This window comes from Entelurus aequoreus, linkage group LG15 (genome assembly GCF_033978785.1).
Source record: "Entelurus aequoreus isolate RoL-2023_Sb linkage group LG15, RoL_Eaeq_v1.1, whole genome shotgun sequence".
Classification (NCBI taxonomy): Eukaryota; Metazoa; Chordata; class Actinopteri; order Syngnathiformes; family Syngnathidae; genus Entelurus; species Entelurus aequoreus.
In genome coordinates, this window is record NC_084745.1 from 10,135,349 (window position 1) to 10,162,108 (window position 26,760).

General features: G+C 41.8%; 2 protein-coding genes across 3 annotated transcripts; one reads left to right on the top strand and one right to left on the bottom strand.

Moving 5' to 3' along the window:
- Window positions 1–624: 624 nt before the first annotated feature.
- On the bottom strand, window positions 625–13,369 carry klhl15 (kelch-like family member 15). 2 transcript variants are annotated; one of them, XM_062020785.1, is made up of 9 exons: window positions 13,133–13,369; window positions 7,869–7,967; window positions 7,638–7,746; window positions 7,434–7,572; window positions 7,185–7,373; window positions 6,893–7,117; window positions 3,202–3,573; window positions 2,943–3,133; window positions 625–2,878 (listed from the first exon to the last, which is right to left on the bottom strand). In XM_062020785.1, exons 3-9 carry the CDS (start codon window positions 7,655–7,657, stop codon window positions 2,122–2,124), a joined length of 1,893 nt encoding a protein of 630 aa, XP_061876769.1. In that variant the 5' UTR covers window positions 7,658–7,746; window positions 7,869–7,967; window positions 13,133–13,369; the 3' UTR covers window positions 625–2,121. The 2 variants fall into 2 exon arrangements, with proteins under 2 accessions (XP_061876769.1, XP_061876768.1); XM_062020784.1 differs by having other exon boundaries at window positions 7,638–7,797.
- Window positions 13,370–15,097: 1,728 nt separating this feature from the next.
- On the top strand, window positions 15,098–25,586 carry eif2s3 (eukaryotic translation initiation factor 2, subunit 3 gamma). Its single transcript, XM_062020786.1, has 13 exons — window positions 15,098–15,244; window positions 15,420–15,488; window positions 16,742–16,805; window positions 19,144–19,271; window positions 19,347–19,468; window positions 19,592–19,686; window positions 19,747–19,905; window positions 22,487–22,621; window positions 22,684–22,778; window positions 22,844–22,988; window positions 24,815–24,984; window positions 25,059–25,231; window positions 25,317–25,586. The coding sequence occupies exons 2-13, from the start codon at window positions 15,420–15,422 to the stop codon at window positions 25,378–25,380; spliced, it is 1,419 nt and encodes a 472-aa protein (XP_061876770.1). The 5' UTR covers window positions 15,098–15,244; the 3' UTR covers window positions 25,381–25,586.
- Window positions 25,587–26,760: the final 1,174 nt, after the last annotated feature.

Sequence of the window (26,760 nt, forward strand, 5' to 3'; positions counted from 1 at the left end):
TTTGTGCATTATCTTTTCCATCCTTACCCTTTCCATCTTTTGTAACTGAGCTACTGTGTGGAACAATTTCCCTTGTGGATCATTAAAGTTTGTCTAAGTCTAAGTGGATCTGGAGACTTCATCATTGAAGGTCAAAAAAATGTATGACTTATTTTTAACACTTTAATGAGTGGGGCCCTTTTAAATCCCCAAGAATTTTAGTGGGATTCTTTTTTAACTGTCATTGATCAAAAAATAATAATCAAATCAGTGTTGTTTTGAATATTGACATATTGAAGGATCCAATTACTTCACAGCAAATATTCCACTTTAAAATAATTTTTGGGGAAATACTGCATATTTTTTTCTGTTCTGTTTTTATGACAAAAAGGCATTAAAAAAAAGTGTATAATCAATGGATAGATCTGAAGTTGACACCTTCACCAGTTGTTGTATTCAATAACAAAAATAATTGTAGAACAATAATATGGACATAACCCGAAGTTGTCCAGACTCCTTTCAAACAAAGACATATAAAACTAACACAAAGGTTGTTTAATCTGAAATTCCATGAGAGAGAAAAAAGAGCAACAACAACAACCTGCGATTAAACACACACACACAAATAACAGAAAGCCATCCATTTAAACATTTATTTCTGGAAAGAAGTTACAAACAGTTTCCAAAGAGGATTTACCCAGATTACAAGTTCATCTTATTCTACCTTCTGTTTTTGGTTGCAGTCATAGTAGCAAGGTACTGTAAATATATGGATATACTGTGTGTGTATAGAAGTTATTTTTTGTAATTACCTACTTTTTCTTTTTTGCCTATACTGACAGACTAAAGGATGCTGCGACTCGGCAATGTCACACTTGATCACATTTCTTTGACAGTGAAACGAAAGGGTGACTGACACACACACATCCTCACGCACACACACATCATACTTTCCTCAAACAGGCATTTTGACACTTCAGTGGCCATTTCAAACTGCAAGTTAGCATGTGTTAGACAAAAAAAATAAAATGACTCGTTTTAAAAAAAAAGTGCATAGTTATGAAAATAACAGTAGTGACAACGCTTTGGACACACACTAATGTGAAATGTTGTAGAACCTGATCAGAGAACCAGCAGCTTACATGAAATAAATAAGATGAAATGGTGTGGACTTTGTTGGTATCATGTGAAAAGGAAGCCTGTACAGCTGATCCATGGTGCGGAGACGTCACCATGGTTACAAAACCACTTGAAAGCTGCTAAATGAAAGTGATTTTTTTTGTCTATACAGTATTATCTTTCTTCCTAAATCTGAGGATGGGCCCAAATGTGAAAAAAACCCCAAAGAGAAGGAGGCATCTTGGCAATCTACTATTCAGTCCAGCACGGTCCGAACAAAAGAAAAGTACGTGTCGTCCTGTCATTAGCCGCCGAACCCCCGGTCCAAGTAATAAATAAACCGCCGCACTTACTGCATAGCTTGCTAAATAAATAACATAAAAAAGACGGCAACGTGTGCTGAGCCCTTTGCACAAAGAAACAAACCCAGTCGGGCGGCGCTGAGACACGACGTGGGGGCGACTGCTGGCGGGCAAACACCGACTGCCCGTGAAGATCAGAAAACAAACACGGAGGAGGCGAGGAATGTCGACATAGTGGAAGAAAAAAAAAACGTTCGAATAGTCCGAGCGGGACGCGTCGGAAGCCCAAACATCTGCAAATATTCCAACTAGCGTAGTGTTTGGCCGGGTTGTAGGAATAGTGCACGTGAGGAGAGTATCAAAAGTAGCTGCACTCGCCCAAACTCGGCTAAACGAGTCAGGTTGTTCTGCTGATGGCTTCTACACGCGTGTTGGGGACATACTGTAAAGGCCTTGGGATTGTTGGGTCCAAGGTGAGCTTCCACAGCAGAGAAGAGAAAAGGGAGCCCAGTCCAAACCAGGAACAGTAGAACTTTTTGGACTTTTTGGAAAGAAAAAAAAAGCTAAAAGTTTTCGGGACCCTGACGACTCGGCAGCGCGCACCGAGGGCCGGGAGCGGCGGCGTGGAGGCTGCACTTCCGTCACGGGAGCGAAGGGCTCCTCTCGTCAGGAGGACGCGTTTAAAAACTAAAAAGGAGGGCGGTCCCCTGGCGAGCGGACCTCAGCTGCAGCGTCTGACGTGCTCCAGCACGTACTCTGGGAAGTGCAGGCTGCACACCTGCAGACCGTCCAGTTTGCAAGGCATCCTGGGATACTCGTCCTCCTTCCACTTGTTCTCGTCGGGGTCGAAGGTGAGGATGGAGTCGCTGTAGTGGCCGTTGTAACACAGGCCGCCCAGCACCATGATCTGACGCTCCAGCACGGCCACGCCGTGCCCGCTGCGCCCGATGGGCATGGAGGCCAGGATGGTCCACTCGTCCGTGTCGGGGTCGTAGACCTCGGTGGACGGGCAGCCCTGCGACTCGAAGGACGCTCGCAGGATCACGCACACGCCGCCGAACACGTACAGCTTCCCGTTGTGAGAGATCATCTTGTGGAAGCAGCGGGCGTAGTTCATTTTGGATTTGTTCTCCCAGCAGCTGGCGTGGGAGCCGGGCAGCGGCTGCCCGCGGCCGCCGCGCGTTCTCTGCGAGTCCGAGCTCCCGCCGCCACCGCCACCGCCTCCGCCTGCCTCCCGCCCCGGGTCGAAGACGCACACCTGCTTGGAGGTGGACGAGGACGTGATTCCGCCCGTGATGTAGAGCTTCCCGCCGAGCACCGTGCCCTCGTGCCCATACTTGTTGACAGGATACGGGTCCACGAACTCCCAGCGGTCCTCGGTGATGTCGTAGCGTTCCGTGGAGTAGAAGGTCTCATCCCGCGTGCGGCCCGCCACCGCGTAGACAAACTTTCCGATGACGCCGACGGCAAACTCCGACCTGCAAGACAGCAAAGTCAGCGGCGGGCAGGAAGTGACGACTCTCCACGCCGGACCTGCCTGACCTGGGCACAGACATGTCCGCCATGCGCAGCCAGGAGTTCTGGCGGGGGTCGTAGCGGTAGACTTTGGACGAGGCGTGGAACTCGCCGTCGGGCCCGAGCTCCTCCCCTCCCAGCAGGAAGGCGAAGTTGTTGACGATGGCCAGGCAGTCGGGCCGCAGCGGCACCTGAGGGCCCTCCAGCTCCCACCACACCTGCGGGACGCGGCAGGTTAGCGGGCGGAGCGGAGAAGGGGAAGTAAAGGGGGCAAAGATGGAGGCACCTTGGGGCGCTGCAGCAGCAGGATCTTACTGTTCACCATGCTGTGGCCGATCATTCCCCGGAAGACGGCCGTCTGCGGGCGCAGCGAGCGGATGCGGTTGGAGCGCGTCTCCGCCAGGGGCTGCTGGTTGACGTCGTGGAAGTAGCTGAGGGCCTGCTCCACCTCCTGCCGCAGCTGCCGGGAGTACCGGTAGAACTCGGAGGTCTTCACCTTCTCAAAGATGTTGGCCGGGGTCATGAGGCAGAAGCGGACGGACTGCACGATGGTGTCCGTGTGTCTCCAGCGCCGCCGGTCGTGTCTCAGCCACGACTGGACCGCCTCGTACAGCTCGATCTCCGGGTAGCGGCTCAGGGCGTCGCTGTTCAGATAGGCCTGGGGCACACGGGACCAGATAAGTGTTCAGCAGCGTACACTAGGTCACATCACAATCGCCATCCTTATTCATCCCTAAATCTAAATCTATTTATCATTTTCAAAAAATGTTCTTTCATGTAAAACCAACTAGAACACAGGTGTCAAACTCAAGGCCCGGGGGCCAGTTCCGGCCCGCCACATCATTTTATGTGGCCCGCGAAAGCCTGTAAATAATGGGTTTCAATTAGAGATGTCCGATAATGGCTTTTTTGCCGATATCCGATATTCCGATATTGACCAACTCTTAATTACGGATTCCGATATCAACCGATACCGATACATACAGTCGTGGAATTAACACATTATTATGCCTAATTTTGTTGTGATGCCCCGCTGGATGCATTAAACAATGTAACAAAGTTTTCCAAAATAAATCAACTCAAGTTATGTAAAAAAATGCCAACATGGCACTGCCATATTTATTATTGAAGTCACAAAGTGCATTATTTTTTTAAACATGCCTCAGAACAGCAGCTTGGAATTTGGGACATGCTCTCCCTGAGAGAGCATGAGGAGGTTGAGGTGGGCGGGGGGGTAGTGGGGGGTGTATATTGTAGCGTCCCAGAAGAGTTAGTGCTGCAAGGGGTTCTGGGTATTTGTTCTGTTGTGTTTATGTTGTGTTACGGTGCGGATGTTCTCCCGAAATGTGTTTGTCATTCTTGTTTGGTGTGGGTTCACAGTGTGGCGCATATTTGTAACAGTGTTAAAGTTGTTTATACGGCCACCCTCAGTGTGACCTGTATGGCTGTTGAGCAAGTATGCTTTGCATTCACTTGCGTGTGTGAAAAGCCGTAGATATTATGTGACTGGGCCGGCACGCAAAGGCAGTGCCTTTAAGGTTTATTGGCGCTCTGTACTTCTCCCTACGTCCGTGTACACAGCGGCGTTTTTAAAAAGTCATGAATTTTAATTTTTGAAACTGATACCAATAATTTTGAAACAGATACCGATAATTTCCAATATTACATTTTAAAGCATTTATCGGCCGATAATATTGGCAGTCCGATATTATCAGACATCCCTAGTTTCAATTATATACTGTTTTTTTTTTTACTAAATGACACTAAATGGTCCCTAGTGTGTGAATGTGAGTGTGAATGTTGTCTGTCTATCTGTGTTGGCCCTGTGATGAAGTGGAGACTTGTCCAGGGTGTACCCCGCCTTCCGCCCGAACGCAGCTGAGATAGGCTCCAGCACCCCCCGCGACCCCAAAAGGGATAAGTGGTAGAAAATGGATGGCATTCGTTCTTTTAATTTTGACAGGAAAAAAATGCATATTTTTAAACTTTAATATTATCTGATCATGCCAATTATATTACTATATACTGTATTGCAAAACTATTTTGTGAGATAAAAACAAATAGTTAAATATAGTTTGCATTGAAATAAACCAATCTAATCTAAAAATATCTGCTTGTCACTTATATTTATGGTTTTAAAGCAAGTTATACATTAACTATACAAATAGATAAAAATACTTTCAGTAAGTGGGCCTGGTCAGTAAGGAGCGCAAATGTGTGGAACTCAGTACCTGAGGAGGTTAAACTGCTCACAACTTACAAGGCCTTCACAAAAAAATCTTTAAATGTGGCTTATCAACGCCTACAGCTGCCAGCACTAAAAGATGAGCCTGTTTGGATGCTAAGATAAATGTTATGTTGAGATGTTGTATTCTATTTTTTATCATATTGTATATGTATTGTGTGCTTTTTTCCCTTTTCTCTGTCTATCTTTACTTTTTCTTTTAAAGTGTAATTTTACTGCCTTTCTTACATCATGGCCAGGGGACTACAGATAAAAACTAGCTTTCTGGCTAATTCTGGCTTTTTTAACCATGTGTAGTCATGTCATGTGTTTTATGAAATTGCATTGTCCCCTTTGAAATAAACTAATCTAATCTAATCTAAAAAAATATCTGCTTGTCACCTTTATTTATGATTTTAAAGGAAGTTATACATTTAAAAAAATGTAATAATCAACTGCATTTAGATTAATCATGATTAATCACAGGTCATTACCCGCATGCATAATGTAAATTAATTTGAAAAAAGCGTCCCTCTAAAAGCAGTCATTACTGCGATGTGGCCCTCAATGAAAATGAGTTGAGAATTGATTCTGAATTGAATCGACACCCAAGGAATCGAATCGAAAAGATTCACACACCTAATACGGGTGCACAAACAATGGATTTATACCCCAATCACAATTTTATTTATTTTGTTTCTAAATCAAGTCATCATTTTGAACAATGGTTTTAAAAAATATATATTTACAATAAATAAAAAATAAAAAAAATAAAAAAATGTAACTATGTTTTTAGGCCATCTACATGCAGCCAGAAGGAGCTTTTCTAACCTGTAACCTGTTTTCAAAATGTGTCATAATTATTATACCAAACAATACATTGCGAGAATCTGTTTGAATGGAGAATCGTGTTGAAGCGAGATTCGATTCTGAATCGAATCGGAACCCGGACCAAATGGTTAGCTCCCAAGTCAAGAGTCTGGGTGTCATCCTCGACAGCACACTCTCCTTTAAAGCCCACATAAACAGCATTACCCGGTCTGCTTACTTACATCTTCGGAACATTAATCGTCTTCGCCCATCCCTTACCCCTCATACTGCTGCCATACTAGTCCATAGCCTGGTCACCTCTCGCCTGGACTACTGCAACTCTCACCTGTTTGGTCTCCCTCACAAGTCACTTCACAAACTTCAGCTTCTCCAGAACTCTGCAGCCCGGATAATCACCAGAACCCCTTCAATCCAGCACATCTCCCCTGTTCTGCAGCAACTCCACTAGCTACCCATCAAACATCGTATAATTCTCCTCACTTTCAAAGCCATCCATAACCTCTCTCCATCATATCTCTCTGACCTGATCCATGTCGCCACGCCCTCACGTTCCCTAGGATCCTCTTCATCCATCCATCTCACTGTCCCCTTATTTAAACTGTCCACCATGGGTGCCCGAGCTTTCAGCCGCTCTGCCCCACATCTTTGGAACTCTTTACCACCAGACCTTCGCAACTTAGATTCAATATCCCTCTTCAAATCAAGACTCAAAACACACCTATTTCTGACTGCCCATTCATTGTAATCATCTTCTCTTCTCTATCTTTGTTGTTGTTGTTTTTTATCCAATTTGATTTTATTGTTGTGATTGTGTATGGTGTCCTTGAGTGCCCAGAAAGGCGCCTTATAAATAAAATGTATTATTATTATTATTATTATTATTACGTAGCCCTAGCATACAGCCCTGTTGTGCGTCAAATACCTGCAGTCTCTCCAGGCTGAGGTAGGACAGGAAGTCGGGTCGGCTCATGAGAGGAACAAAATTGTCGAGCAGGAAGTTGTCCAGCTGCTCCTGGACGCCCTCCACCCCCACGCTGAAGTCCTCCAGGAGGCGCATGACCTCGGCGCAGTTCTCCAGGCAGATCTTGGCCAGCAGGAAGGAGCAGCAGAACTCCACCGCCTCCGTCAGCTGCACGTACATGGCCGCCTGGCGCCACAGGAAGACACCCTGTTGAGTCCCGACTCCACGGGAAAGTCACATGCGAGGGCGTCACCTGTAAGATCTCCTGCACCGTGGGCATGCTGAGCTCCAGCGAGCCGTAGTACATGAAGCGCAGGATGTGCCCGAAACCTGCCGCCGTCAGCCCCTTCATGTGGATCTTGTCCTGGTCCCGCTCCCTCATGTCGGCCGTGAACATGACCCGGAAGTAGTCGCTCTGGGTGGCCAGAAGCGCCTTGTGGGCCTGCGAGAGGATCACGCGTCAGCACGGGGACGCCGACATGGAGAACGCGACCTAACACACCTGGAAGTGATGCTCGTCGATGGTGAGCGTGACGTCCAGCAGCAGACGCTCCTCGTAGAGAGCCCGGAAGCCCGACGACACGCTCCCATCATGCACCTGGGATAGATAGACCTCCACATCCGCCCCCGACATATCACACCTGGTGGCGGCAGGGGGGAGGATTGTCAGAAAACAAACAGCAGCAGGACAGGAAGTGTCCGTCACCTGGGATTGGCCACGGGCATGTCAGAAGGGGGTTGTCCCAGCCAATCAGAGGACAGTGCCCCGGGTTTCCAGCTGATGCTTGCAATGTCCCTTTGCCAGCGGTGATCACCTGGGCGTGCAAACATGCACATTCATCACATGTCAACAGTGCGCGTTTGTTCTTTAAAGCATGCAAAATGAATCGTGGTTAACAAAGAGGACAAGACGCAGGACGGTTCGAGTCTTGCACACCTTTTGGAGCCCCGGCGTGAACTCACGGCTTCCGATGTCTGAGCTCTAAGGGACCGCTGGCATTTTCTCCGTGTGCGTTTCCCTGCTTCTCACGCGCCACTGCAGAGACAATAGTTTGCAATGTAGATCAACTTCATATACAGTACAGGCCAAAAGTTTGGACACACCTCATTCAATGCGTTTTCATGACTATTTACATTGTAGATCAGGGGTCACCAACGCGGTGCCCGCGGGCACCAGGTAGCCCGTAAGGACCAGATGAGTAGCCCGCTGGCCTGTTCTTAAAAATAGCTCAAATAGCAGCACTTACCAGTGAGCTGCCTCTATTTTTTAAATTTTATTTATTTACTAGCAAGCTGGTCTCGCTTTGCCCGACATTTTTAATTGTAAGAGAAACAAAACTCAAATAGAATTTGAAAATCCAAGAAAATATTTTAAAGACTTGGTCTTCACTTGTTTAAATAAATTCATTATTTTTTTTACTTTGCTTCTTATAACTTTCAGAAAGACAATTTTAGAGAAAAAATACAACCTTAAAAATGATTTTAGGATTTTTAAACACATATACCTTTTTACCTTTTAAATTCCTTCCTCTTCTTTCCTGACAATTTATATCAATGTTCAAGTAAATGTATTTTTTTTATTGTAAAGAATAATAAATAAATTGTGATTTAATTCTTCATTTTAGCTTCTGTTTTTTCGATGAAGAATATTTGTGAAATATTTCTTCAAACTTATTATGATTAAAATTCAAAAAAAATATTCTGGCAAATCTAGAACATCTGTAGAATCAAATTTAAATCTTATTTCAAAGTCTTTTGAATTTCTTTTAAAATTTTTGTTCTGGAAAATCTAGAAGAAATAATGATTTGTCTTTGTTAGAAATATAGCTTGGTCCAATTTGTTATATATTCTAACAAAGTATAGATTGGATTTTAACCTATTCAATCAAAATTCTAAAAATTATCTTAATCAGGAAAAATTACTAATGATGTTCCATAAATTCTTTTTTTAAGTTTTTCTCTTCTTTTTTTCGGTTGAATTTTGAATTTTAAAGAGTCGAAATTGAAGATAAACTATGTTTCAAAATTGAATTGTCATTTTTTCGTGTTTTCTCCTCTTTTAAACCGTTCAATTAAGTGTAAATATCATTCATTATTAATAATAACATAGAGTTAAAGGTAAATTGAGCAAATTGGCTATTTCTGGCAATTTATTTAAGTGTGTATCAAACTGGTAGCCCTTCGCATTAATCAGTACCCAAGAAGTAGCTCTTGGTTTCAAAAAGGTTGGTGACCCCTGTTGTAGATTGTCACTGAAGGCATCAAAACTATGAATGAACACATGTGGAGTTATGTACTTAACAAAAAAAGGTTAAATAACTGAAAACATGTTTTACATGGACTACAGGGAGGAGGTGAAACATCTGGTTGACTGGTGCAGTACCAACACCCTGGTCCTGAACGTCGACAAGACCAAGGAGATGATCGTCGACTTCAGGAGGCACTAGTCTAGCCACACTCCACTCTTCATCAACGGCACAGCAGTGGAGATGGTAAGCAGCACCAAGTTCCTGGGGGTGTAGATAACTGACAATATGACCTGGTCCCTACACACCGGAGCTCTTGTAAAAAGAGCTACGCAGCGCATGCACTTTTTGCGTCGGATGAAAAGAGCACAGCTCCCTCCCCCCATTCTCAGCACATTCTACAGAGGCACTATAGAGAGCCTGCTGACCAACATCATCTCTGTCTGGACTGGAGCCTGCAGTGCCTCAGACTGGAAGTCTCTGCAGAGAGTGGTGAGGACGGTAGAAAAGATCATCAGGACTCCTCTTCCTCCTATACAGGAAATCGCAAAAAGCCGCTGCCTGGACTCTATAGAGAGACGTTACGCAGCCTCCATAGCAGAACTTCCAGGTTCTGTAACAGCTTCTTCCCTCAGGCCGTAAGACTCTTGAACGCATTAAAATAATCCCCTCAATTCCCCCCAAAATCGGATTAACTGGCTGGAATATAAAGCCAATATAACATACATCCATAAATGTGGATGCATATGCAAAAGTGCAATATATTTATCTGTACAGTAATCTATTTATTTACTGTATATCTGCACCTTATTGCTCTTTTATCCTGCACTACCATGAGCTAATGCAACACAATTTTGTTCTTATCTGTACTCTAAAGTTCAACTTTGAATGACAATGAAAGGATATCTAAGTCTAGTCTATATTCTAGTTTCTTCAAAATAGCCACCCTTTGCACACTCTTGGCCTTCTCTCTCTTCAAGCACACCTGTGAAGTGAAAACCATTTCAGGTGACTACCTGATTCGATTCAAGGACTCCTTCATTCCGCACTCCATCCAGCTGTGTAATCACTGGCCATACAGCGATAGATGACATCTGTCTATTACCTGACACCTTCTATGTTAGCTACCTCTCTTTGTTTATAATGTCTATTTTCTGCTGGATCTACTCTCTATTTTATGCTGCAGCTGTTACATATACTGTAATATTGTACATGCTAATTGTTATATATTGTATATATGATATAAACATAATATAATACATCAGTATATATCATATACTGTACATCCATCCATCCATTTTCTACCGCTTGTCCCGTTTGGGGTCGCGGGGGGTGCTGGAGCCTATCTCAGCTGCATTCGGGCGGAAGGCGGCGTAGACCCTGGACAAGTCGCCACCTCATCGCAGGGCCAACACAGATAGACAGACAACATTCACACTCACATTCACACACTAGGGCCCATTTAGTGTTGCCAATCAACCTATTTCCAGGTGCATGTCTTTGGGGGTGGGAGGAAGCCGGAGTACCCGGAGGGAACCCACGCAGTCACGGGGAGGACATGCAAACGCCACACAGAAAGATCCCGAGCGCAGGATCGAACCTAGGACCTTCGTATTGTGAGGCAGACGCACTAACCCCTGTTCCACCGTGCTGCCCTATACTGTACATATATTATGTAAATATTACATATATGTTATATTTTATATTGCTACTACGGTACATCTATTTTATACCTGCATTATCCTTTCCATCCTTACACTTTCCATCCTTTGTAACAGAGCTACTGAGTGGAACAATTTCCCTTGTGGATCATTCACATAATTGCCAACCTTGAGACCTCCGAATTCGGGAGATGGGGTGTGGGGGCGTATATTGTAGCCCGGAAGAGTTAGGGCTGCAAAGGATTCTGGGTATTTGTTCTGTTGTGTTTATGTTATGTTACGGTGCGGACGTTCTCCCGAAATGTGTTTGTCATTCTTGTTTGGTGTGGGTTCACAGTGTGGCGCATATTTGTAACAGTGTTAAAGTTGTTTATACGGCCCCTCTCAGTGTGACCTGTATGGCTGTTGATCAAGTATGTCTTGCAGTCACCTACGTGTGTCTGTAGAAGCCGCATACAGATGTGACTGGGCCGGCACGCTGTCTATAACGAGAAAAAGCGGACCTGACGACAGGTTGTAGAGGACGCTAAAGGCAGTGCCAAAATGGCACGCCCTCAATATTGTTATCCGGGTGAAAATCGGGACCATCCGGGAGATTTTCGGGAGGGGCACTGAAATTCTGGAGTCTCCCGGAAAAATCGGGAGGGTTGGCAAGTATGATCATTAAAGTTTGTCTAAGTCTAAGTCTACCTTGAAGCTCATTAAGAGAATGCCAGGAGTGTGCAAAGCAGTAATCAGAGCAAAGGGTGGCTATTTTGAAGAAACTAGAATATAAAACCTCCATCCATCTTCTTCCACACACTGGCCTAGTGGTTAGAGTGTCCGCCCTGAGATCGGTAGGTTGTGAGTTCAAACCCCGGCCGAGTCATACCAAAGACTATAAATGCACTCAGCATCAAGGGTTGGAATTGGGGGTTAAATCACCAAAAATGATTCCCGGGCGCGGCACCGCTGCTGCCCACTGCTCCCCTCACCTCCCAGGGGGTGAAAAGGGGGATGGACAAATTTCACCACACCTAGTGTGTGTGTGACAATAATTCTTTAATTTTTCCGAGGTCGGGTCGCGGGGGCAGCAGCCTAAGCAGGGAAGCCCAGACTTCCCTCTCCCCAGCCACTTCGTCCAGCTCTTCCCGGGGGATCCCGAGGTTGGACTCCGCCAAGGCTGCCCTTTGTCACCGATTCTGTTCATAACTTTTATGGACAGAATTTCTAGGCGTTGAGGGGATCCGGTTTGGTGGCTGCAGGATTAGGTCTCTGCTTTTTGCAGATGATGTGGTCCTGATGGCTTCATCTGGCCAGGATCTTCAGCTCTCACTGGATCGGTTCGCAGCTGAGTGTGAAGCGACTGGGTCGAGAATCAGCACCTCCAAATCCGAGTACATGGTTCTCGCCCGGAAAAGGGTGGAGGGCCATCTCCGGGTTGCGGAGGAGACCCTGCCCCAAGTGGAGGAGTTCAAGTACCTCGGAGTCTTGTTCACGAGTGAGGGAAGAGTGGATGGTGAGATCGACGGGCGGATCGGTGCGGCGTCTTCAGTAATGCGGACGCTGTATCGATCCGTTGTGGTGAAGAAGGAGCTGAGCCGGAAGGTCGATCTACGTTCCCATCCTCACCTATGGTCATGAGCTTTGGGTTATGACCGAAAGGACAAGATCGCGGGTACAGGCGGCCGAAATGAGTTTCCTCTGCCGGGTGGCGGGGCTCTCCCTTAGAGATAGGGTGAGAAGCTCTCTCATCCGGGGGGAACTCCAAGTAAAGCCGCTGCTCCTCCACATTGAGAGGAGCCAGATGAAGAGAATATAAAACATGTTTTCAGTTATTTCACCTTTTTTTTTTTGTTAAGTACATAACTCCACATGTGCTCATTCATAGTTTTGATGTGACAATCTACAATGTAACTAGTCATGAAACTAAAGAAAACGCATTGAATGAGGAGAAGGTGTGTCCAAACTGTTGTCCTGTCCTGTACACAAACACACTGGCAATGTGACTAAGCTGTGATTGAGGGAACAATAAAACAATTTGTCAAAAAGAACACAACAGATGTTTTCATACAAATGTTTCCCAAAACAAAGGCGAGGTGACAGCAGCGCTGCTAAGTTAAAAGTCTGATTAGAGATGGTGAAAGAACACGTTTAGCAGGGTGGTTAGCATTTATTGTCTGCTTTGAACGGCTGTCACCATTTTGGTGACAACAACCGCAGGTTCCGAATGGGCTGGACCGAGGGACCGGGGGACCGGGGGGGGGACAGGCGGGGGGGAGCCCTTAGCATAGCGGCTAAATCGGTCGTCTCACCTCGGCGCTGAGAATGCCCACAAAAAGCCCTCTTGGACCAGGACGCTCGCGTTCCGTCGGACATGAAGTTGCGGGTTTAGTTCCGTAACGAGCGAAGCGGGCAGCGGTGATCCGCTGCCATGGCGTCGGTCAGCCGCCAGACAGAGTCCCGGGTCGCTCCAACATCAGATGGCTAACAAACCAGAGCAATCCATAGGCTTTATGAACGCCATTTTCTGCTGGAACGTCACTTCCTGTTTGAGCGGAAGTGGGAGCGTGGGCGCTTTTGGCAAAGAGTGTATATTAACCGGATGTATCTCTCTGTTTGCAAAAGTATGGACAATTTATATTAAAATATCCAATTTAGTTCAAGTTAAAGAAATACAATGTAAAACACATTTTTATTTAATTTAACATTTTAGACTTCCTTTATTGTCATTCAAATTTTAACTTTACAACACAGATAAGAACGAAATTTCGTTGCATTAGCTCGTGGTAGTGCAGGATAAAAGAGTAATAAGGTGCAGATATAAATAGATTTACTGTACAGATAAATATATTGCATATATTGTATGTTATATCGTCTTAATATTCCAGCGAATTAAACCGTTTTGGGGGGAATTGAGGGGATTATTATGATGGTGATATTATTATGGTTGACAACAGTTATATCTGAATGCTATAGAAAAAGTTAATCATTTTTTTTGGAATATGATACTGTACACCAATTTTTGGAGGCGATCAGAGGTTGACTGATTTTTTTCAAACATAAAAGTCGAGAAATTATCAATAACATTTTGGAAAATGGTAAAAAAAAATAAAAAAATAGAAACGCCCTTATATTATTGTCTTTTTTTGTAATCATATTATAATATATAATATATATTATAATATATAATATAATATAATATATAATATTATAATAATCATATCATAATATATTATTGTCTTTTTTTGTTATCAACCAAACCCTCCACATCCCACCCCCCTGATTGTAAATAATGTAAATAATTCAATGTATATACTCTGATGATTAACTTGTGTGATGACTGTATTATCCATCCATCCATCCATCCATCCATTTTCTACCGCTTATTCCCTTCGGGGTCGTGCTGATACCATGAATTGATTTACGTGGACCCCGACTTAAACAAGTTGAAAAACTTATTCGGGTGTCACCCTTTAGAATCAGAATCAGAATCAGAATCAGAATAGTTTTATTGCCATTGTTTGAGAACGGGTTCACAAACTAGGAATTTTTCTTGGTGCAAACGTGCGACATAAAACACATATAACACATATTTGGTATAAAAAGAGCTGTGACTGAGCTATCAGATAGACTTAGAAGGGATTCGAGGAATTCAAGGAGCTGCTGTTAGGAGTTCTTGTTCATTTGCCTGATGGCCGAGGGGAAAAAACTGTTCAGGTGGCGGGAGGTGTGGGTTTAGTGGTCAATTGTACGGAATATGTACTGTACTGTGCAATCTACTAATAATCAATCAATCAATCAAAGAATTTGCGTTGTTTTAGATAAGCCCATTTTTTTAACATGTATTTATATTGTCTCTTACTTTACATTTCTTGTTTGTATATGATGGATATTTGAACATGTTTAAATATATTGGAAGTGCCTCAATTTTGTTTTCTCCATTGTGAATATTGTTTGTGTGTTCAATAAAAAAAACCCTGAACAGATGTATCACTCGATCTGCAGTTGTGTCACTCTGTACATCGCAAGACAAAATATTGACGCAATATTCACAAAATTAATAATGTATTTTTGTAAAAATAAGAGTAATAGTTAAATACAACTATTTTTTATTTAAAAAATATAGCCTACACTATTTGGGACTACAAATCACAAACAGGACTACAAGCGCAGCACTGATGACGTCATTAAAACCCGACGGACCTGACACGCCAGTAACCTAATTATTTTTCTACTTACCGAAGGCAAGAAAATGTTAGTATGTTGTTGAAGCTTTCCATTGAAATAAGATCAATAGATGTACATGTAAAGTAAAATATTGGACATATCACTGTTGGGATTGTGATACATTTTTGACAGTGCCTGCAAGTTGCATCAGCCGCAGAAAGAGGACCCCTTGGCGGTATTGTTCAGTCAAACTAAATGCAAGTGACGAATCTTGTTTGTCATCGTTTGAGTTCATTCTGCTACGAATTAATAAAATTGACTTTTTATTTGACAGACTGTCGTAAGGGAAGCAAATGGTTTATTTATGGTTTTTAAAAATGAGGTTTTCAGGCATTGTCCCCGGCTGCCTCTTTCATTCTCTTTTCATTCAAGATGGCGGGCGACGAGTCTGGTACAACGCTGGGTCAGCCTCACTTGGCCAAACAAGACCTCAGCACTCTCGTAAGTGACCTTTTAATACTACGGAGACACTTGTGGTTTTGTGCTAGGGGCTACTGTTGGGTTGTTAGCTTCGGTTAAAGTGTTTCTTCTCGGGAAAGCTGGTCCCGAGCCACCGCCACCACCCGGCACATGACGGCCGGCTAGTAGCGCTAGCACTTAGCGTCTGTGCTCCTCACAAAGATCGAAACTAGCGCTTAGCGTCTGTGCTCCTCACAAAAATCGAAACTAACGCTTAGCGTCTGTGCTCCTAACAAAGATCGAAACTAGCGCTTAGCGTCTGGGCTCCTAATAAAGATCGAAATTAGCTCTTAGCGTCTGTGCTCCTAACAAAGATCAAAACTAGCGCTCAGCGTCTGGGCTCCTAACAAAGATCGCAACTAGCGCTTAGCGTCTGTGCTCCTAACAAAGATCGAAACTAGCGGTTAGCGTCTGTGCTCCTAAAAAAGATCGAAACTTGCGCTTAGTGTCTGTGCTCCTAACAAAGATCAAAACTAGCGCTTAGCGTCTAGGCTCCTAACAAAGATCGCAACTAGCGCTTAGCGTCTGTGCTCCTAAAAAAGATCGAAACTAGCACTTAGCGTCTGTGCTCCTAACAAAGATCGAAACCAGCTTTTCGCGTCTGTGCTGCTAACAAAGATCGAAACCAGCTTTTCGCGTCTGTGCTCCTAACAAAGATCGAAACTAACGCTTAGCGTCTGTGCTCCTAACAAAGACCAAAACTAGCGCTTAGCGTCTGGGCTCCTAATAGAGATCGAAATTAGCTCTTAGTGTCTGTGCTCCTAACAAAGATCAAAACTAGCGCTTAGCGTCTGGGCTCCTAATAGAGATCGAAATTAGCTCTTAGTGTCTGTGCTCCTAACAAAGATCAAAACTAGCGCTTAGCGTCTGGGCTCCTAATAGAGATCGAAATTAGCTCTTAGTGTCTGTGCTCCTAACAAAGATCGAAACTAGCGCTTAGCGTCTGTGCTCCTAACAAAGATCGCAACTAGCGTTTAGCGTCTGTGCTCCTAACAAAGATCGCAACTAGCGTTTAGCGTCTGTGCTCCTAACAAAGATCGAAATCCATTTAGTTCCATGCAATGACGTAAGAGTGATGACATCTCTTTCTTTTCTTTCTTTTTTGATTGATTGATTGATTGATCTCTTTCTTAAGTATTTGTCCTACGTCTTGCTATCTGAAATGTAGGGACGTGTTATGAAATATATCTATAAAGTAATTTGCATGCTCAGCTTTATAAACAATGTCTCCTCAGGATGTGTCCACCTTGAAGACTTTGTCCCCGGAGATCATCAGCCGGCAGGCCACCATCAACATTGGTAAGGACATGAACTACCCTGTGTGTTCTCTGCCATGGTTCAATTTAGCAAATAACTAGAAGAGGCAATTCCTGAAGTAATTGCGTGTGAATGCTCCAATGCTGAAGTTGAAGTGAAATGCTGACAGAATGTAGTATGAATGTAAGAATAGTTTGAATGTTGAAAAGCTGACGCTGAACTGAAATGCGAATGGAACGTAGGGTGAATGTAGAAATGGTTTGAATCTTGAAGTCGTTTAAACGCTGAAATTGCTTGAATGTCGGAATAGTTTGAACGTTGAAGAGTTTGAATTTCCAGGGAAACCATAATTAGGTTAGGAAAGTGTTAGTTTGAATGTCCAGAATGAGTGGAATGTGTTAATGTTGGAATGGTTCGGATAGGTGGAAAAATGTGGGAATTGTGCAACTTGGAAAAATGTCCCATTAATTTCAATGGGAACTTCCTGGAATTTTGGGAAAAGCGGGGTTTTTTGAAAATGATTTGGAGTATGAATGTCCTAAATGAGCTGAATTGGTTGGTGTTGGAATTGTTTAAATCGGTCAAGACATGTTGTTGTAGTAGTAAATGGTATTAGGGAATTTCGGAAAAATATGGAATTTTTTTGAACTTGGAAAAAGGGTAGTTTTAATTTCCAGAATGGTGGAATGTGTTAAAGGTGGAATGGGTTGAAAAATGTGGGAATTGTGGAAGTTTGAAAAATGGCCAATTCATTTTGAATGGGGAAAATGCAAAAAAAAAGGAATTATGGGGAATCCGGGAATTTTTTTTTTAGAATTGTTTAAGTAAAGAACACAATTCCTGAACAGGCTGAATATTTTGAAGTTGGAACAGTTTGAATCAGATGAAAAATGTGGGAGTTGTGGAACTTTGAAGAATGTCCCATTCATTTCAAGGAGAATTTCAGAAAAAATTGGGAATTTCGTGATAAGCGGGAATTTTTTTGGAAAATGGTAAAAAACTTGAATGGTCTGAATAACTTGAAATGGTCGGTGTTGGAATTTTTCTAATCGGTGGAGAAACGTTGAAGTAGTAACATGTTGAATTGACAATTAATATTATGGAAAATCTGGAATTTTTCCAGTTCAAAAAACAACTTTGTTTTTTGTTTTTTGTCCTGATTAAGAGGAATGTTTTGACGGTGGAACGGTTGAAATGCTTAGAAAAATATGGGAGGAGTAGTCGCCAGAAAAAAGGGTGGAAATAGGGCTTTGGAAAAGCAGGAATTCTGGAAAATCCTGGAATTGTTTTGAACCTCGGAAAAAAGGTAGTTTGAATTTCCAGAATGGTGGAATGTGTTGAAGGTGGAATCTTTGAATAGATTGAAAAATGTGGAAATTGTGTAAGTTTGAAAAATGGGCAATTCATTTTGAATGGGGAAAATGCAAAAAAAAAAGGAATTATGGGGAATCCGGGAATTTTTTTTTAGAATTGTTGAAGTAAAGAACTCAATTCCTGAACAGGCTGAATAATTTGAAGTTGGAACAGTTTGAATCAGATAAAAAATGTGGGAGTTGTGGAACTTTGAATAACGTCTCATTGATTTCAATGGGAATTTCAGAAAATATTGGGAATTTTGTGGTAAGCGGGAATTTTTTGGAAAATGGTAAAAAACTTGAATGAGTCGAAATGGTTGGTGTTGGAATTTTTCTAATCGGTGGAGAACTGTTGAAGTAGTAACCTGTTGAATTGACAAATAGTATCTGTGTTGGCCCTGTGATGAGGTGGCGACTTGTCCAGGGTGTACCCTGAGTGCGGCTGAGATAGGCTACAGCGACCCCAAAAGGGACAAGCGGTAGAAAATGGATGGATGGATTACGGAATTTCCAAATTTTCAAAAAACAACTTTGTTTTTTGTCCTGATTAAGAGGAATGTTTTGACGGTGGATCGATTGAAATGCGTTGAAAAATGTGGAAGGAGTAGTCGCTAGAAAAAAGGGTAGAAAAGCAGGAATTCTGGAAAATCCTGGAATTGTTTTGAACTTGGAAAAAAGGTAGTTTGAATTTCCAGAATGGTGGAATGTGTTGAAGGTGGAATGGTTTAAATAGGTTGACAAATGTGGAAATGGTGAAAGATTGAAAAATGGGGCAATTCATTTTGAATGGGAAAAATGTCCTGGAAAACCTGGAATTCAAGGGAAAGGGAAAGCCCGCGATTCCCGAATAGGCTGAACAGTTTGAAGTTGGAACGCTTTGAATCGGGTGAACAATGTGGAGGGATAGAGCGCGCTAAAATCTGGAGAAGAAGAAGAATAAGTTGAATAATAAACAGAGGAATGTTTGTTTAGAAAATGCTTTGGAGCTTTCACAAAGTGATGTGTCTTCTTTGTGTGACTTGCAGGCACCATCGGTCATGTGGCCCACGGGAAGTCCACGGTGGTCAAAGCCATCTCAGGTGTTCACACCGTCCGCTTCAAGAACGAACTGGAGAGGAACATCACCATCAAGCTAGGCTATGCCAATGCTAAGGTAGGTGGTGCAACTAGAAGAAGCTGCTCCTCGCTTTTCAGCGGACTGGGATGCTAACCGCCGCCATGTTGTTAGATCTACAAGCTGGACGACCCCAGCTGTCCCCGGCCCGAGTGCTATCGTTCTTGTGGCAGTAGCACCCCCGACGAGTTCCCCACAGACATTCCCGGCACTAAAGGCAACTTCAAACTTGTCAGGTTGGTATAAAGTAGTCACCATGTTTGTTGTTAAAATGGCGCCACCTGACAGCCCACAAAGTGTGAATTCACGAGGGCAAAGAAGCGTTTGACTCCCAAATTTGTAAATGGCGTCTCTCGTAGACACGTGTCCTTCGTGGACTGTCCCGGTCACGACATCTTGATGGCCACCATGTTGAACGGCGCCGCCGTCATGGACGCCGCCCTCCTCCTGATCGGTGAGTGGCGCTGGTTTGTGCGTGGAACCTGTGACCGAGCGCTCTTCTGTCCTCCCTCAGCGGGGAACGAGTCCTGTCCTCAGCCGCAGACGTCCGAGCATCTGGCCGCCATAGAGATCATGAAGCTGAAGCACATCCTCATCCTGCAGAACAAGATCGACCTGGTGAAGGAGAGCCAGGCCAAGGAACAGTACGAGCAGATCCTGGCCTTCGTGCAGGGTGAGAGTGCCAAGCTTTTTATTTCACTCACCTACTGTGTTTATGGAACTGTAGTCATGATTAGGAGTGCATGAGAAAATGTACACCTACAGTAGCATTTCATTTAACTTCTTGTAAGTATTGTAGTAGTGATATTGTACAAGTAATATATTGTAAGTAGTAGGGCTGCGAATCTTTGGGTGTCCCACGATTCGATTCAATATCGATTCTTGGGGTCACGATTCAATTATAAATCGATTTTTTTTCTCGATTCAACGCGATTCTCGATTCAAAAACAATAGTTTTCCAATTCAAAAGGATTCTCTATTCATTCAATACATAGATTTCAGCAGGATCTACCCCAGTCTGCTGACATGCAAGCAGAGTTGTAGATTTTTGTAAAAAGCTTTTATAATTGTAAAGGACAATGTTTTATCAACTGATTGCAATAATAAGTAGTAATGATATTGAACAACTAATATATTGTAAGTAATGTAGTAGTAGTGATATTGTACAAGTAATATTGTACGTAATTTAGTAGTAGTGATATTGTACAAGTAATGTAGTAGTAGTGATATTGTACAAGTAATGTAGTAGTAGTGATATGGTACAAGTTATATATTGTAAGTAATGCAGTAGTAGTGATATTGTACAAGTAATATTGTAAGTAATGTAGTATTAGTGATATTATAGAAGTAATATTGTAAGTAATGTAGTAGTGATATTGTACAATTAATATTGTAAGTAATGTAGTAGTAGTGATATTGTACAATTAATATATTGTAAGTAATGTAGTAGTAGTGATATTGTACAATTAATATTGTAAGTAATGCAGTATTGTACAAGTAATATTGTAAGTAATGTAGTAGTAGTGATATTGTACAAGTAATATTGTAAGTAATGTAGTATTAGTGATATTATAGAAGTAATATTGTAAGTAATGTAGTAAGTAATGTAGTAGTGATATTGTACAATTAATATTGTAAGTAATGTAGTAGTAGTGATATTGTACAATTAATATATTGTAAGTAATGTAGTAGTAGTGATATTGTACAAGTAATATTGTAAGTAATGTAGTAGTAGTGATATTATAGAAGTAATATTGTAAGTAATGTAGTAGTAGTGATATTGTACAATTAATATATTGTAAGTAATGTAGTAGTAGTGATATTGTACAATTAATATATTGTAAGTAATGTAGTAGTAGTGATATTGTACAATTAATATTGTAAGTAATGCAGTATTGTACAAGTAATATTGTAAGTAATGTAGTAGTAGTGATATTGTACAAGTAATATTGTAAGTAATGTAGTAGTAGTGATATTATAGAAGTAATATTGTAAGTAATGTAGTAGTAGTGATATTGTACAATTAATATATTGTAAGTAATGTACCGGTAGTAGTAGTGATATTGTACAATTAATATATTGTAAGTAATGTAGTAGTAGTGACATTGTACAAGTAATATTGTAAGTTATGTAGTAGTAGTGATATTGTACAAGTAATATAGTAAGTAATGTAGTAATAGTAGTGACATTGTACAAGTAATATTGTAAGTAATGTAGTAGTGATATTGTACAATTAATATTGTAAGTAATGTAGTAGTAGTGATATTGTACAATTAGTATATTATAAGTAATGTAGTAGTAGTGATATTGTACAATTAGTATATTGTAAGTAATGTAGTAGTAGTGATATTGTACAAGTAATATTGTAAGAAATGTAGTAGTAGTGATATTATAGAAGTAATATTGTAAGTAATGTAGTAGTAGTGATATTATAGAAGTAATATTGTAAGTAATGTAGTAGTAGTGATATTATAGAAGTAATATTGTAAGTAATGTAGTAGTAGTGATATTGTACAATTAATATATTGTAAGTAATGTAGTAGTAGTGATATTGTACAAGTAATATTGTAAGTAATGCAGTAATAGTAGTGATATTGTACAAGTAATATTGTAAGTAATGTAGTAGTGATATTGTACAAGTAATATTGTAAGTAATGCAGTAATAGTAGTGACATTGTACAAGTAATATTGTAAGTTATGTAGTAGTAGTGATATTGTACAAGTAATATAGTAGGTGATGCAGTAATAGTAGTGATATTGTACAAGTAATATTGTAAGTTATGTAGTAGTAGTGATATTGTACAAGTAATATAGTAGGTAATGTAGTAATAGTAGTGATATTGTACAAGTAATATTGTAAGTAATTTAGTAGTAGTGATATTGTACAAGTAATATATTGTAAGTAATGTAGTAGTAGTAGTAGTAGTAGTGATATTTTATAAATAATATATTGTAAGTAATGTAGTAGTAGTGATATTGTACAAATAATATATATAGTAAGTAATGTAGTAGTAGCAGTGATATTGTACAAGTAATAAATTATCAATATTAAAATCACGACTATTGATCATTATTATTAGTATTGCACTTCCTGTTTGTACTGCACAAAGGATGTACTTGAGATGTAAATGATATGCCATCTTGTGCAGCTCGTAAAAAAACCAACATTTGGAGGTTGCCTACAGCCACGGTTGTGTTTTTCGAGCCAGTTGTCATTTGGAAGATTTGAAAGGACAGACTTGTTTGATTGACAGGCACGGTGGCAGAGGGCGCCCCCATCATTCCCATCTCAGCTCAGCTGAAGTACAACATTGAGGTGGTGTGTGAGTACATCGTGAAGAAGATCCCTGTTCCCATTCGAGACTTCTCCTCCAAGCCCAGACTCATCGGTAAGAAGCGGCCAGAGAAGCCCCGCCTCTCACCTTGTCCTCGCTGACGGTCTTCCTCTCAGTCATCAGGTCCTTTGACGTCAACAAGCCCGGCTGCGAAGTGGACGACCTAAAAGGGGGCGTGGCAGGAGGGAGCATCCTGAAGGGCGTGCTCAAGGTGAGACCGCGCCGCACAAAACCCGCCCAAAGCGGCGAATGAGCGTCACCGACTTGCGTGTGCAGGTGGGCCAGGAGATCGAGGTGCGGCCGGGCATCGTGTCCAAGGACGACGAAGGCAAGCTGATGTGCAAACCCATCTTCTCCAAGATCGTCTCGCTCTTCGCCGAACACAACGACCTCCAGTACGCCGCGCCCGGAGGCCTCATCGGTGCGTCCTCACCTTCCTACTTTATGCGGAACCATCTAGACCAAAGTCTTCCACTGAGGGCCGCCCGCATGCAATTTGATATTTTTCATTGTCAAAACTAATACAATATATACATTTTTTAAAAACCTTTAGGACTCCCTCAAGTTTGGTGCAGTCATAAAACTGTTAGTCATATATATAATATTCAACGCTTAAATCTCTAGATCAGTGATTCTCCGGCTCCTTCTAGTGGTACGCCAAAGAATCACCTCAATAAATATTGGATTGGAATGACTCCAGTCGTTATTAAAGTTTATCTATTAGCCTTCAATGGAAGTCTTTACAATCAATACTGTGGGATAAATTCCTCGCCAAAGTAAACAAAAAGTGGCCAAAAATATTAAATATATTTGCTTAGTAAAACCTCTGCCTTGCTTTTAATGAGTACTTAGGCTACTACGCTACTGTATTTTAATGTTGGTCATTATGGCGGTACTTGTCTTTTGTGAGGTGGTGCTTTTTTTGAGAAGCACTGATCTAGATCAACTTCAGGGGCCGTACTTATCAAGCTTCTTAGAATTACTCCTAAGAAGTCTGCTAAGAGTTGACTTAAGAGTAAATAAATTCTTCGCTGAAAGCTGCACTTAAAAGTTAGTTATCAAGCGTCTTACTCACACTTTCAGCGAAGTGTAGGACTGAATCTTAAGTGTCACACTCAGAGCTGAATTACGACATTACTATGTGCCGTAAACGGAATTTTAGGTGACGTCATTTCTGTGTCCATAGAAATGACCAATCACGGAAGGGAATCCGTTGTCTAAGAATAAAGAAATATCTTGGAAATATTTAAGTGGACAATGGGAGTGTATATTTTGACAATAAACTACAAAATAATACAAAACAAACTAGTCCCTGCCGGCACTCACGCTACCGCTCCCTCTCTTCTGTCGCCCACACACTCACTGACGTCACTCACCTCACGGCCACACACATACGCTACTGTCATAACATTTTCTTTCCAATTCATTAATTAGGCAACTAATTTGAAACTGGTGTGGGTGGCTCTATATATACTAGCCCACTGCAGACACATGCAGAAATCAACAAGGAATCGAAAAGTATTAAATCTGTGACAAAAATAATATCCGCTCTGTCTAAACGATACCGTTTGATCAGCTGCTCGTCATCAAAAAAAAACCAAACATTGTTCCGTTCCCTGAATGTTCGCGCACGTCTCTCTCGCCTCAGTGCCATCCCCTGCTGGCAACTCCTAACCACTTAAGACACCTCTGAAGGTCTCTTAAATACCGTGGAGAGTAGGAGTGATTCTTAGACTTAAGAACGTTGATAAAAAGCTTTTATTCTTAAGTTTGAGAGTAGGACTAAATTTCGCAAATTCTCAGGACTTAAGTGTAAAATGGCACTCTAAGAAGCTTGATAAGTACGGCCCCAGGTCTGTCGTTAGGAATTCATAAAAAAAAAAAGTTTTATGCCCTTTTTGTCAAAGAAAACTGGCAAAAAACAAAATATGCAATATTTTCCCCAAAAAAATATTTCGAAGAGGAATATTTGATGTGAAGTAATTAGAACTTTGAATAGGTCAATAATTTATAACATTAATTTTGATTCATTATTTTAGAGCAATGACAGTTTTAAAGAAAAACCAGCCTGCTTTGTGTTATTAAAGTCAACATTGCTACTTCTAGTTACATTTCACTTTTTGGCATTTTTATTCTGCTTATTGTTTTTGTTGTTGTTTGAATAGTTTTAGAATGTGCCACACAGGCCGTAAAGAAATGAGCGCACTTTGGACACCGCTGATGTAGGCTGACCAAGTGTCTTTGCAGGTGTTGGCACCAAGATCGACCCCACGCTGTGCCGAGCGGACCGTATGGTGGGTCAGGTGCTGGGCGCCGTCGGCGAGCTGCCGGAGATCTTCACCGAGTTGGAGATCTCCTACTTCCTGCTCAGGAGGCTGCTGGGCGTGCGCACGGAGGGAGACAAGAAGGCCGCCAAGGCGAGCAAAGTTTATTCCGACTTCCGATGGTCTTCTGCGTCGCGCTGACGGGACGTTTGTCTTTGCCGCCGTAGGTCCAGAAGCTATCCAAGAACGAAGTGTTGATGGTGAACATCGGGTCGCTGTCGACAGGCGGCCGCGTCAGCGCGGTCAAAGCCGATCTGGCCAAGATCGTCCTCACCAACCCCGTCTGCACTGAAGTGGGCGAGAAGATCGCTCTGAGTCGACGTGTGGAGAAACATTGGCGGTGAGGATGAGTCTGATCAATCCCTGCGCATTTCATTAGTCCTTTAACGGTAACTCATTAGCTCCGCCCACTTTCCTCCTTGCAGTCTGATTGGCTGGGGACAGATCAGGAGGGGCGTGACAATCACGCCCACAGTGGACGACGACTGAGGACCACCACGCAGGACGTTTACTTATCGCATCACAACTCGTCTCGTTTTTTATTTCACATTCTTCTTTCCCGCCAAAGAGGATGGACGGGAAGGACGCCGGTGCGGCGAGGAGGCGCTTTGGACTGTCAATCATCCTCCTCTGGAGCTGTTTCAGTGCAGCTAACTCTTTATCCCTCTCATCCAATAAAGTGCGTTTGGAACTAACTTTGTTTTTTTTTTTGCATATCATTGAAAACCTGCAATGTAAACAATTGCAAAAAAAGTGAAAGAAATGTACTCTTATTTTACATTTAATTAGAACTAAAGCTAATGAATACATGAGAAATGTATTGCAAACTATTAAAGTATGGATGAATCTCAAATGGAAATAAAGTAAATTTGAAGACATTAGGACAGACAGACATTTTTTTCTACAATATAATCTACAGCACATAAGTACCGAATATTAACATTTATGTAAAGACTAAAGCGAAATAATGGATGATTCGAGAAGGTTTTTTCAAATCTAATTTTACAAAATGTTTTTTGTGTTGTGCCTAACAGTGTTTGAGTTTGAGTTTATTTGGAACATGCATGCATACAACATAATACATCACAATTTCCAGCTTCTCTATTCAACATGTTCGAAAAGGAGTAGGAAGAAGCAGAGCTTATTTAATCCTACCCCTTTTCCTTTACATAGCAGTTGCTAAAACTTTTGTTCACTTTCTGTTCTCTATTTATTCACAATATACTTCATAATAAAAATAAATAATTGGTGAAGTAAGTTATATTTCATATGGTGAGATGAGTAAGATTATCTTAAATGAATGGATGGATGAAATAAATTTTGAATGTTTATCATGGTGTTTCTTCTTTGTACTTTGTAGACACTTTAAGTTTGAAGAGTTTCTTGAAGTTGATCATATTAGTACAGTTTGATTTCTTTGTTTAATTCCATTCCATCATTTAATTCCGCATACTGATATACTGAAGGTCTTAAGTGTTGTACGTGCATACAAATGTTTTAAATTAAATTTTTCTCTAAGATTATATTTCTCCTCTTTTGTTGAGAAGAATTGTTGTATATTCTTGGGTAGTTAGTGTTGGACCAATAGTACTTAGGGTGTCCACCAGGAGGCAATAAACTACCACTAAGGCTGCATTTGGTGTTATCAGTGAGTGTCAGGCCGCTCAGGCGTGACGGTTTTGTTTTGGTGGACCAGCCGCTCGTAAATCAACCTAAACACGTCATGTTAGTGTGCATGCGAGCGATCATCGTGTTTTGACAGGCAAGCACATAAAATCGGCACACATAAACCGTACGTTTTTTTCATCATTGAGCACCCATAACTGGCAAAACTGAACATTACTGCCCTCTCCTGGTTTGGATTGAGAA

Excerpts from the sequence above, each read along its gene's own strand:
- klhl15 (XM_062020784.1), bottom strand. The coding sequence starts at position 7,768 with ATGTGCATGTTTGCACGCCCAGGTGATCACCGCTGGCAAAGGGACATT. Across the intron at positions 7,573-7,637 it reads ATGCCCGTGGCCAATCCCAG|GTGTGATATGTCGGGGGCGG; the intron begins GTGACGGACACT and ends TGCCGCCACCAG. Across the intron at positions 7,118-7,184 it reads CGGTGCAGGAGATCTTACAG|GCGGCCATGTACGTGCAGCT; the intron begins GTGACGCCCTCG and ends CTGTGGCGCCAG.
- eif2s3 (XM_062020786.1), top strand. The coding sequence starts at position 15,420 with ATGGCGGGCGACGAGTCTGGTACAACGCTGGGTCAGCCTCACTTGGCC. Across the intron at positions 15,489-16,741 it reads AACAAGACCTCAGCACTCTC|GATGTGTCCACCTTGAAGAC; the intron begins GTAAGTGACCTT and ends ATGTCTCCTCAG. Across the intron at positions 24,985-25,058 it reads GAGACAAGAAGGCCGCCAAG|GTCCAGAAGCTATCCAAGAA; the intron begins GCGAGCAAAGTT and ends TTGCCGCCGTAG.